Source organism: Somniosus microcephalus, chromosome 6 (assembly GCF_052327205.1).
Source record: "Somniosus microcephalus isolate GS21.2 chromosome 6, FLI_Smic_1.0, whole genome shotgun sequence".
NCBI classification, from domain to species: Eukaryota; Metazoa; Chordata; class Chondrichthyes; order Squaliformes; family Somniosidae; genus Somniosus; species Somniosus microcephalus.
The window spans coordinates 96682046-96694525 of record NC_140992.1 but is presented as its reverse complement, the minus strand read 5'-3'; the positions used below and the strand labels follow the sequence as shown (position 1 = coordinate 96694525).

Below are 12480 nucleotides of genomic sequence, written 5' to 3'. Positions count from 1 at the left end.
GGATCTTTCACCAGTTCTTTCAAGATCTTGGACAGGATAAAAAAAATAGCCATTTGACAAGCAATCCTTCTCTCTCCTCCAGCATGCAATCTCTCTCTCTCTCTCTCTCTTGGTTAGAGTCCTTTCCATCCTCCATTGTATAAATACTACTATAGTTATAGTCATCTAGTTTCTTTGTCCTTCTAAATTTCAGATACTTTTTCCAGCACGTTTCTCCTCCCTGCACCCTCACTGTTGAAATCAACACTCCTTGAGCTGTCTCCTACGCCAACTCATTATGGTCTGGATCTTGCGGGAAAAATAATGGCACGCTGCTATTAATGCTCAAATTGGCCAGCAAGTTTAGGGATTATGCGATACGGCGTGAGTTGCGAATCTCCAGAACTTGCTGGTCGATTTACGTCACTCTGCTGTTTGCTTTGCGCAAACGGCACCTCGCCCTTAGCTTCCCCGTTATTTTTAAGAACTGCTATATTTGCACATTAATTTCCTATTAAACTCACTACAGAAAGTTAAGTCTGGTAATTAACAGTGTAAGTACCTTTTTTACGATGTGATAATTGTTAATGTAACACCAATCAACCTCTCTGGTCCAGAAATTGAACAATTTAAACTGTGGAGTCTCATTCCTTCAGGTGGTTAATTGTTGTTTGAGATTTAAAAATTGTCAATTAAAAAAAATCTTACAGTCTCTTTTCTCTCTCTAAATCCAATCTTTCTTTCCCCCTCGTTATATCGCTTTCTGTACCTGATTTTGAAAAAGCAATCCAATTAGTCTCATGTCCCTGCTCTTGCCCCATAACCTTGTGAATTTATCCAATTCTCTTTTGAAAGTTACTATTGAATCTGCTTCCACCACCCTTTCAGGCAATGCATTCCAGATCATCATAACTCGTTACGTAAAATAATTCTCCATCTCCCCCTGGTTCTTTTGAAAATTATCTGAAATCTGCGTCCTTCTGTGATGATGCATTTCATTTTAAATGAAATCTGTTTCATTACAACATAAGACATTGTAAAGATGTGAGTAGAAATGGGGCTTGATGTTTTGAAATTCTGTTACGATCAGAAAATGACATAAAACAGTGCAATACTAATGAGTGGCATGGTATTGTAACAGGTCCACTATTGCAGTTTAGAACTTTTTATTTAGGATCAGTTTTGGGACAATGCAGCATTATTAAAATAATTTATTTTAAATAAATACAGTTTGCAGTCCTCTTTAATTTTAAATTGAATTTTCATCAATGGGGAAGTTTGTTTTCACCAAAACTCATGAAGAGGGAAAAGTTTGGGATTTACATTCCAAAGATCAGTCTTTCCAGAGTTGGTGCACTGTGGCAAAACTAGCAGCCATGATTTCAGCAATTCTTATGTTTTCTGTTTCCTCCAGTTGATCAAGAGAAAGTTGCTGTGGAACCCAAAGAAGCGACCAACTTCTTAAGCAAACTGACGCGCTCTAAACGACATACAAAACGGTATCAACAGCACCCAGATTTCTGGAACGCATATCAACATTTCACTGATATTGGATTTGATGAAGGAGTAAGTACCCATTGTTCTTGCGAAAGAGGGATTTGTGTTTGAAGAATGGGCATATTTACCAATCGGATGGAAGTATGCGACAATAGACCAGAATTTGCAGTCAAGATAGTGGCAAAGCTAATTGTTCTCGCCATTATTTATGGGTAACTGGTACAGGAACTTCAGGCGAGGAGCAGATGCACAGTTAAATGTCAATAGTTGCTGTCCGAGTTGCGTGCTCCGCTGTTAGTTTCGGAAAATGGCATCTCGTCCTTAGGTTCCCTGTTTTTTTAGGAACTTGCTGTATTTACACATTAATTGCCCATTAAACTCGCCACAGAAAGTTAAGCCTTGTCATTACAAGCATGAGTACCCTTTTAATTATGTGATAAGTGTTAATGACGGCCAATCAACACCTTTGGCACCAAAATTTACAAGTGTGGAGTCTCATTCCTTCAGTTTTGAATGTTTCGGGGAGATTTTTAAAATGTCATTTTTAATTAACATTTTTTTTGGTACTTTTCCTTTCTGTGTCAGCTCTGGCTCAGTTGGCTGAGTCAGAAGGTGGTGGGTTCAAGTCCCACTCCAGGGACTTGAGCACATAAAGCTAGGCTGACACTGCAGTGCAGTGCTGAGGGAGTGCTGCACTGTCAGAGGTGCCGTCTTTCGGATGAGACGTTAAACCGAGGTCCTGTCTGCCATCTCAGGTGGATGTAAAAGATCCCATGCACTATTTCAAAGAAGAGTTGGGGAGTTATCCCCGGTGTCCTGGCCAATATTTATCCCTCAACCAACATAACAAAAACAGATCATCTGGTCATTTTCACATTGCTGTTTTAGGGAGCTTGCTGAGCGCAAATTAGCTGCTGCGTTTCCCACATTACAACAGTGACTACACTCCAAAAGTACTTAATTGACTGTAAAGTGCGTTGAGACGTCCGGTGGTCATGAAAGGCACTATATAAATGCAAGTCTTTCTTTCTGACTCTTCCTTCTGACTCTGACTCTTCCTTCTGACTCTGACTCTTCCTTCTGACTCTTCCTTCTGACTCTTTTTTTGTCTTTCTTTCTTTCTTTCTTTCTTTCTTTCTGTCTCTTTCTGTCTCTTCTTTCTTTCTTTCTGTCTCTTCTTTCTCTTTCTCTTGATCTAAGCTTTCTTTCCTTCTCTTTATTTCTCTTTCTGTACCTGATTTGACATTGAATTCACCCCCTTTAATTCACCCTCCTTCTCAGTCCTTCCCCTGTTTATTTCCCAATCCTTAAATCTCATTGGTTAAGGAGAAACCCTGATGGTTGCCCTGTTCACTCAGGTTCCAGATGCCCTGTTTCTCTCGCTGTGCCGTTATCAGCTCGCACTTTCAGCAACTTTTTGGGCAAAACTTTGTTGAGCTGAATGGTGCAGGGGCAAGTCTAACTAAGTAGATGCTGTTAGATGCCCTGCTACAGAAAATTCTGGCTCAGTGAATTACCTTAAACCAAATAACCACATAGATCTGTTTAATCTAAAAGCACATACTAAAATTTATGGACTTCACATCTATATTGTCTTTTTCAGAGGGCAAGTTATAGAAACAGTTCATAAGTAATCTTTTGGCAGAAAAACACAATTAAGTTTACGGAATTTCCCCATTATCTAATCGAAATCATTTTCAGGTGAACCTGGAATAATGATGCTATCAAGGAATGTTACTACCCCCTGTGAATGCCAGTGATACTTTTAAAGCAGATTACTGGACACCTTGGCTGTCATAGATGTACTTGCTGATGATATAGAGATCACATAAAAGAAAATTAAAAAAATATTGGCAGATATGTCAGCAGATCTTAATGCTTATAATATAATTATGTACCACATTTTTCCATTTTTATGGGAAAGCGGTTTATTTTTTTCGTTAAAAGTCAAATCTTTTAAGATGCGACATTGGATAACCTCTTGAATGTTGTAATGTGAAACAGTTATCAATAGACCTACCCCAATGAGGTGAAGCAATAGAGAGCTTTCACTGTAGTAGTATATTTTAAAACATGGGCTGTTGTTAAATTTGTTTCTATGATAATGTTACAATGGAATTCCATTCATCCCTTGGCATTAACCCACACATGGTTCAAAGATTCCAAAAATGGGACTTCTCCTGGTGCCGTGGGAAATGTTCTTCTTTCAACCAATACCACTGAAAACAGATTAACTGCTCATGTATCTCATTGCTGTTTGTGGAGCCATTCTGTGTGCAAAATAGCTGCTATGTAGCAAAAGTACCCGTAGAGTGTAATTCATTCTTTGAAGTATTTTGGGACATTTCTGAGTGATGTGATAAGGAACAATATATAAATAAAAGTTTCCTTCTTTCTGCCTTTGGTTGTAACATTTTTTTTCTTTAGCCCTGGCTGCAGTAAACAGACCATTAGGCCAACATCCCTTCTTCCCATCTTCTCACCATAAATCCCTATTCCTTCTTTTCCCCCGAGAAGTATCTAATTGTCCCTTGGATGTATTTAAACTGTCCACTTCTCGGTTTCTCTGGTAACTTATTCTACTACTCCACAATTTTTGGGGTGAACAGTCTTGCCCAATTGTCTTCCTGTTCCCAAGTTCCTAATTTTTAACTTGTGTCTTCCTAATTATTTGAGCCCTTTACCATAGTGAACAATTTCATTGGATCAACAATTTGTTAATTCTCTTTAGAATTTTGAAAACTTCAATTAGGTCACCTCAAAATCTCCTGTTTCCCAAAGAAAGATAGCCCAACTTACCTACAAGTTAATTTAGGTGGCTAGGAGTTCAAACTTCAACAGGTTGAATGCTCGGATTTCAACATGGTGGTTTCCCAATCTCAGCTGGGCTGCCAGAGAGATGAGTTAAGCTGAGCTGAAGTGCTTCTCAGTAGAAAAAGAAAACTTAGTAAGCAAGCCAACCACTCAAGTACTCTCACGTACCTCCTAGTCACTGGCTTCAATGAGCAGAGGCCTGCTGAATCTCTTGGTTGAGAAGCAGTGTGTGACACAAGAAAGCCTAAAGTGAAGAATAAGGAAATTATAAATTGCAGTTTATCAAAGAAGAGCAAGAACTATTTTGCCAGTATGTACAAGTTAATAGAAAGAAAGTGTAAAATGTGCCAGACTTTTGCGGCAGCCCCTGTAACCCACCACTACTTCCATTTTACTTACTCGTTTTCCAGATACATGAATTGGACAAAGTTTATCTACAATATCTTCAGGCCAAGAACAGAGATGAGTCCCATCGGTCATATCAAGCATTCCTGCAGCGTCTACGTGAAGAGGAATGTGACACAACAAAAGATCCCAATTGTCAACCACTTGTTCCTCACAAGCAAGTGGCTTATACTCAGAAGCAATGTGACCCATACAGAGACCCACACTGCAGAACCGAAACGCACCCTTGTGATCCACAGAAAGATCCAGACTGCAGAGCAGCAGCGTACTCTAGTGATCCAAAGAAAGCTTCAAACTACAGAGCAGAAATGTACCCTTGTGATCCACAGAAGGATCCATACTGCAGAGCAGCAGCGTACTCTAGTGATCCAAAGAAAGCTTCAAACTACAGAGCAGAAGTGTACCCTTGTGATCCACAGAAGGATCCATACTGCAGAGCAGAAGCTTACTCTAGTGATCCAAAGAAAGATCCATACTACAGAGAAGAAATGTACCCTTGTGATCCACAGAAAGATCCGTACTGCAGAGCTGATAAGTATCCTTGTGATCCAAAGAAAGATCCATACTGCAGAACCCAGGCACAGTCATGTGACCCCCAGAAAGATCCTTACTGCAACCCTGAATCACATTCTAAATACACCTCATCAGCATTTTATGCGTGTGATCCACGCTATGATGCAAATTGTTACCAACAATCCTTCACTTATGCACAATACGCTCAGTTAGTAAACCAGTATTGTAATCCATATGATCCAAACAATCCAAACTGCATGGCACTGGTTGCCTACCTAAAGCAAGCATGTGATCCCTACTCAGACCCTAACTGCTTTCCAAGAACAAAGAAAGAAGTGCATACCACATACCCTGCCTGTGACACTGCAAAGGATCCATATTGCCGCTCCACCGTGGCTGCGTATAAAAATCCATACGATTGTGACCCATACTATGATCGCAACTGTCAATCGGCATATCATCCTAAGGATGAGCCTGCACCAGACTCTGAATGTAACCCCAGATATGACCCCTATTGCAGTCCTGATAGCTCTGTATATGGTGGTAAAAAAGAATTGGAATGTGACCCATATCATGACCCCAACTGTCGACAAAATGTGAAATCTATTGACCAAGGTGTTCAAGACCGTGATTGTGATCCCGAGTATGATCGCAACTGTCGCAGGCCTCAATCCATGTACAAAGGTAAAACAAAAGAAGGTTATGATTGTGACCTCTATTATCATCCAGACTGTAATCCAGTTCACAATTCTCAGCCAAGTGCTAGCTGTGACCCATATGACCCCAACTGTCATGGAAATGAAGAATATAATCGTGTACCTGAACACGACAGAAATTGTGATCCTGAACGTGACCCTTATTGTCATGAAAGAGCAGCCACAAGGAACTGTGATCCATACACTGACCCCGAGTGTTATTCTCAATACCGTGCGAGGGAGCAAGAAAGAACAGCTAGAGAGCAAGAAAGAGGAGCCACAGAGAACTGTGATCCACACACTGACCCTGAATGTTATTCTCAATACCGTGCAAGGGAGCAAGAAAGAGCAGCGAGCGAGCAAGAAAGAGGAGCCACAGAGAACTGTGATCCACACACTGACCCCGAGTGTTATTCTCAATACCGTGCAAGGGAGCAAGAAAGAGCAGCGAGCGAGCAAGAAAGAGGAGCCACAGAGAACTGTGATCCATACACTGACCCCGAGTGTTATTCTCAATATCGTGCTAGAGAGCAAGAAAGAACAGCGAGAGAGCAAGAAAGAGGAGCCACAGAGAACTGTGATCCATACACTGACCCTGAGTGTTATTCTCAATACCGTGCGAGGGAGCAAGAAAGAACATCTAGAGAGCAAGAAAGAGGAGCCACAGAGAACTGTGATCCATACACTGACCCCGAGTGTTATTCTCAATATCGTGCTAGAGAGCAAGAAAGAGGAGCCACAGAGAACTGTGATCCATACACTGATCCTGAGTGTTATTCTCAATACCGTGCGAGGGAGCAAGAAAGAACAGCGAGAGAGCAAGAAAGAGGAGCCACAGAGAACTGTGATCCATACACTGACCCTGAGTGTTATTCTCAATACCGTGCGAGGGAGCAAGAAAGAACAGCGCGAGAGCAACAAAGAGGAGCCACAGAGAACTGTGATCCATACACTGACCCTGAATGTTATTCTCAATACCGTGCGAGGGAGCAAGAAAGAGCAGCTGGAGAGCAAGAAAGAGGAGCCACAGAGAACTGTGATCCATACGCTGACCCTGAGTGTTATTCTCAATACCGTGCTAGAGAGCAAGAAAGAGCAGCTAGAGAGCAACAAAGAGGAGCCACAGAGAACTGTGATCCGTACACTGACCCCGAGTGTTATTCTCAATACCGTGCGAGGGAGCAAGAAAGAGCAGCGAGAGAGCAAGAAAGAGGAGCCACAGAGAACTGTGATCCATACACTGACCCTGAATGTTATTCTCAATACCGTGCTAGAGAGCAAGAAAGAACAGCGAGAGAGCAAGAAAGAACAGCTAGAGAGCAACACAGAGCAGCCACGGAGAAGTGTGACCCATACACTGACCCTGAGTGTTATTCCCAATACCATGCTAGAGAGCAAGAAAGAACAGCTACAGGGCATTGTGATCCAAATGTTGATCCTTATTGCGACAGATCCCAATCTCACATTCATGTGCAAACACAAGACCGAACAGCCACAGAAGATTGTGACCCAAATTATGATCCAAACTGCCACAAACGGACAACTAATTCAAATGAATCAGACCGCGAGTGTAACTCTGAACATGACCCTAACTGCAGGAGCAGTCTCTCCCACACCAGTGAAAGAACACATACCGAAGGGTGTGACCCATATGACCCTTTCTGTGATGGAGAGACAACGGACTCTCGTCAACCAGAGCACAACTGTAACCCTGACTATGATCCTGGCTGCCACACCTCTCAATCTCATGGCAGTGACCAAACGCACAGAGAAGATTGTGACCCATATTATGACTCCAATTGTTACAATGAACGGGAGGAAGTGCATGAGCCAGATTCGGACTGTAATCCTGACTATGACCTTGAATGCCGCATGCAACGATTCGGCGTTACGGATGGAGAGATTGACTCCCAAGATACTAGCCGTTATGAAATTATTTGTGATCCAGACCTTGAATTTCCGTGCCCTTATGGGAATGATAATGATGTGACAACACCTTATGATCAGTATCACCACGTATATAACCCTTACAGTGCAGGGTATGAAGAACAATATCAAGGTGATCAGGAGACTCATCAGGTAACTGAAAATGAAGATGATTCTCAAGGAAATCCAAATACCTCTGAAGAAGATAATTAAATTTACTCCACTTTTTACCTTTGGGAGGAAAGGTATTTGTGATGGCTTTATTCTTATTTTATGCCTTTGAATAATGTTAGAAAATTAAATATATATGGATCTAAAATATTGGTCTGAGTAAGTAAATAAAAGAATCTGTTTCCTACTAATCTGTCTGTGCCGACTGTTTTTACTGGAGTTCCTGAATGCAGCATACTTCAATATGACCGTCGTAAACTGACAGATATTTCTACAAAGTACTAAGTTATCAAAAGTACAGTCTTCTTTCTAGATAAGAACATAAGAAATAGGAGCAGGAGTAGGCCATACGGCCCCTCAAGCCTGCTCCACCATTGAATAAGATCATGGCTGATCATCGACCTCCACTCCACTTTCCTGCCCGATCTCCATATCCATTGATTCCCCATGAGTCCAAAAATCTATCTATCTCAGTCTTGAATATACTCAAAGACTCAGCATCCACCGTCCTCTGAGGCAGCGAATTCCAAAGTTTCACAAACTGCTGAGTGAAGAAATTCCTCCTCATTTCGGTCTTAAGTGGCCTACCCCTTATCCTGAGACTATGCCCCCTAGTTCTAGACGCTCCAGCCAGGGGGAACAAACTCTCAGCATCTACCCTGTCAATCCCCTTCAGAATCTTGTATGTTTCAATGAGATCACCTCTCATTCTTCTAAACTTCAGAAAGTATAGGCCCATTCTACACAATCTCTCATGATAGGACAGCCCTCTCATCCCAGGAATCAATCTAGTGAACCTTCATTGCACCGCCTCCAAGTCAAGTATACCCTTCCTTAGATAAGGAGACCAAAACTGTGCACAGTACTCCAGGTGTGGCCTCACCAAGGCCCTGTACAATTGTAGCAAGACTTCCTTATTCTTATACTCCAACCCCCTGTACCTGCATGCTAGCTTTCTGTGTTTCTTGCACGAGGACACCCAAATCTCTCTCAACACCAACATTTGAAAGTTTCTCAACATTTAAAAAATATTCTGTTTTTCTATTCTTCCTACCAAAGTGGATAACCTCACATTTCCCTACATTATACTCCATCTGCCACCTTACTGCCCACTCACTTAGTCTATCTATATCCCTTTGCAGACTCTTTGTGTTCTCCTCACAGCTTACTGTCCCACTGAACTTTGTATCATCAGCAAACTTGGATACATTACACTCGGTCCCTTCATCTAGGTCATTAATATAGATTGTAAATAGCTGAGGCCCCAACACTGATCCTTGCGGCACCCCACTAGTTACAACCTGCCAACCTGAAAAAGATCCGTTTATCCCTACTCTCTGTATTCTGTCCGTTAACCAATCCTCTATCCGTGCTACTATATTACCCCAAACCCCATGAGCCCTAATCTTGTGTAATAACCTTTTATGTGGCACCTTATTGAATGCCTTTTGGAAATCCAAATATACTACATCCACTACTTCCCCTTTATCTACCCTGCTAGTTACATCCTCAAAAAACTCTAATAAATTTGTCAAACACGATTTCCGTTTCATAAAAACATGTTGACTCTGCCTAATCATGTTATGATTTTCTAAGTGCCGTGATACCACTTCTTTAACAATGGATTCCAGCAATTTCCTGATGTCTAATGTCAGGCTAACTGACCTGTAGTTCCCTGTTTGCTCGCTCCCTCCTTTCTTGAATAGCGGTGTTACATTTGCGACCTTCCAATCCACTTGGGCCGTTCTAGAATCTAGGGAATTTTGGAAGATCAAAACCAATGCATCCACTATCTCTTCAGCCACCTCTTTAAGAACCGTAGGATGTAGGCTTCTTTAGTACTTTTTCTCTACTTATATTAATTACGTTAAGTTCCTCACCCTCATTAGACCCTTGGTTCCCCACCATTTTTGGTATGCTTTTTGTGTCATCCACTGTGAAGACAGATACAAAATATTTGTTTAACATTGCTGCCATTTCCTTATTCCCCATAATAATTTCTCCTGTCTCAGTCTCTAAGGGACCAACGTTTACTTTTGCTACTCTCTTTTTACATACTTGTAGAAGCTCTTACAATCTGCTTTTATATTCCTTGCTAGTTTTCTCTCAAATTCTATATTTTCCCTTTTTATCAATTTTTTGGTCATCCTTTGCTGGTTTCTGAAACTTTCCCAATCCTCAGGCTTACTACTATTCTTTGCAACATTATAAGTTTCTTCTTTCAATCTAATGCTATCCTTAACATCTTTAGTTAGCCACGGTTGGATCACTTTTCCCCTGGAGTTTTTGTTTCTCAATGGAATGTATTTTTGTTGAGAATTATGAAATATTTCTTTAAATGTTAGCCACTGCTTATCTACCACCATACCCTTTAATCTATTTTTCCAATCTACCTTAGTCAATTCACCCCTCATACCTATGTAATTGGCTTTATGTAAGTTTAAGACTCTAGTTTCAGACTTAGGCAAGTCACTCTCAAAATTAATGTGAAATTCTATCATATTATGATCACTCTGCCCCAGAGGATCCTTTACTATGAGATTGCTAATTAATCCTGTTTCATTACACAATACAAGATCTAAAATAGTCTGTTCCCTGGTTGGTTCCATGACATATTGTTCTAGGAAACTGTCCTGAATGCATTCCATGAACTCGTTCTCCAGACTACCTTTGCCAATTTGTCCAGTCTATATGAAGATTAAAGTCCCCCATGATTATTGCATTACCTTTGTTACAAGCTCCTACTATTTCTTGATTAATATTCTGTCCAACAGTATAGCTACTATTAGGGGCCAGTGTTTTCTGCCCCTTGTTATTCCTTATCTCCACCCATATTGATTCTACTTCCTGATCTTCCAAGCTGAGATCCTTTCTCTCTACTGTTCTTATGTCATCCTTTATTATCAGGGCTACTCCCCTTCCTTTTCCATTTTGCCTGTCTTTTCAAAACATTAAGTACCCTGGAACATTTAGTTCCCAACCTTGGTCACCTTGCAACCACGTCTCTGTAATGACTATGAAATCAAACCCATTTATCTCTCTTTGTGCCATTAATTCATCTGTCTTATTATAAATGCTTCATGCATTCAGATAAAGAGCCTTTAATTTAAATTTTTTACCATTGTTCCCTGCTTTGACCTTATTCTCTGCTGCACTACTACCGTTAAACTCTCTGGCCTAGAAATTCAGTGGGCTTTGCGCCCAGTTACCGCCCAAATAGGGTTTCTGCGCCAGTGTAAGAGGGTGCGCTGATATTCAGCGCTGCGGTAATGGCGGCGGTAGCCGGTAGCGCTGCGCCGACAACGATGACATCATCGGTGTGCGCAGTGCCCCGGTTCCGCCCCGCTTCCGGCCCAAACCCCATATTTAGTTGCGGCCGCCTCTTCTGCAGCGGCCGCAAACAGCGATTGAAAAACGGGGCCGTACTGCTGCGCTACTGGGGCGCTTTAAGGTGGAGGTGCGGCCGGCCGCTTTTTCGGCGGCCGCCTGCCCGCACCTCCTTCCCCGGCCTCCTCCACCCCCCCCCCGCGGCATTGCCGGCTGCTTTCCGCGAGCCCGGCACTTCTCCGTGGTGCCGGGCTCATTTGCCAGCACAATCCAGCGGCGATCTCGCTGTTGCAGGCACCTCCCACTTAAGAGAAGGAGGAGGCCTGCAGTACCGCAGCCTGCCGCTCCGCAGCGGGTGGCGCTGCGGCACCTAGCGCGCCGATATTCAGTTTCAGCGCCCCAAGCGGGGGCGCCGAAACCCTTGAATAGCGGCCGCCTTCGAGTTGGGGCGCTGAAACTGAATTTCCGGCGGGCGCAAGTGGCTCCGCGCGCAGCGCTAACTTTTGCGCGTCAGCCTGCTGGCGGGCCTTAACTGAATTTCTAGGCCTCTGTCCCTTCCTGTCACACTCTGCTTATTTGTACCAAATTGCTACACTGCTCTATTGCCTTGACCTTTCTCCCTAGATTTCTAAATTTCCCCTCACCTGACCCCCACCTTTTTTAAAGTTTAAAGCCCTATCTATACAGCCCTGCAGTCCTTTTCCTCGTCCATACAGGCAGCAAGTACTTCATACCTGTTGGACAAGGTTCATGGCTGAGGCTCCTCCATCACTACATCCTGGGTCCCCATACCTTCCTGTCTCGCAGTCACACCCTCCTGTCCCTTACCATTGACTAACTCTAAAGTACTACTTAACCTAAAGGGTGTGACTGTCTCCTGGAACAAAGTGTCCAGGTAACTCTCCCCCTCCCTGATGCATCGCAATGTCTGCAGCTCGTACTCCAGCTCAACAATTCTGAGCAGAAGTTCCTTGAGTTGCAGACACTTACTGCAGATGTGATTGCTCGGGATTGCGATGGTCTCCACAAACTCCCACATGCTGCAGTTACAACATACCACCTGCTCTGCCATCTCTAACCTTGTTTTATTCATTAATTAATTAGTTAAAGCTAACCTTTTTCTTTCCTTCATTTGTATTTACAATATCTAAAT

At 42.5% G+C, this 12480-nt stretch overlaps 1 protein-coding gene across 3 annotated transcripts in view; it reads left to right on the top strand.

Annotated features, from left to right (window-relative positions):
* LOC147115931 (uncharacterized) overlaps positions 1 to 11701 on the top strand; it is a 42774-nt gene extending 31073 nt beyond the window's left edge. For all 3 annotated transcript variants that reach the window (XM_085990584.1, XM_085990583.1, XM_085990581.1), the window contains exons 4-5: positions 1394 to 1545; positions 4701 to 11701. In XM_085990584.1, the coding sequence (XP_085846710.1) occupies positions 1394 to 1545; positions 4701 to 8042 (3494 nt within the window). In that variant the 3' untranslated portion in view covers positions 8043 to 11701. The remainder of the gene's footprint in view (positions 1 to 1393; positions 1546 to 4700) is intronic.
* Positions 11702 to 12480: the final 779 nt, after the last annotated feature.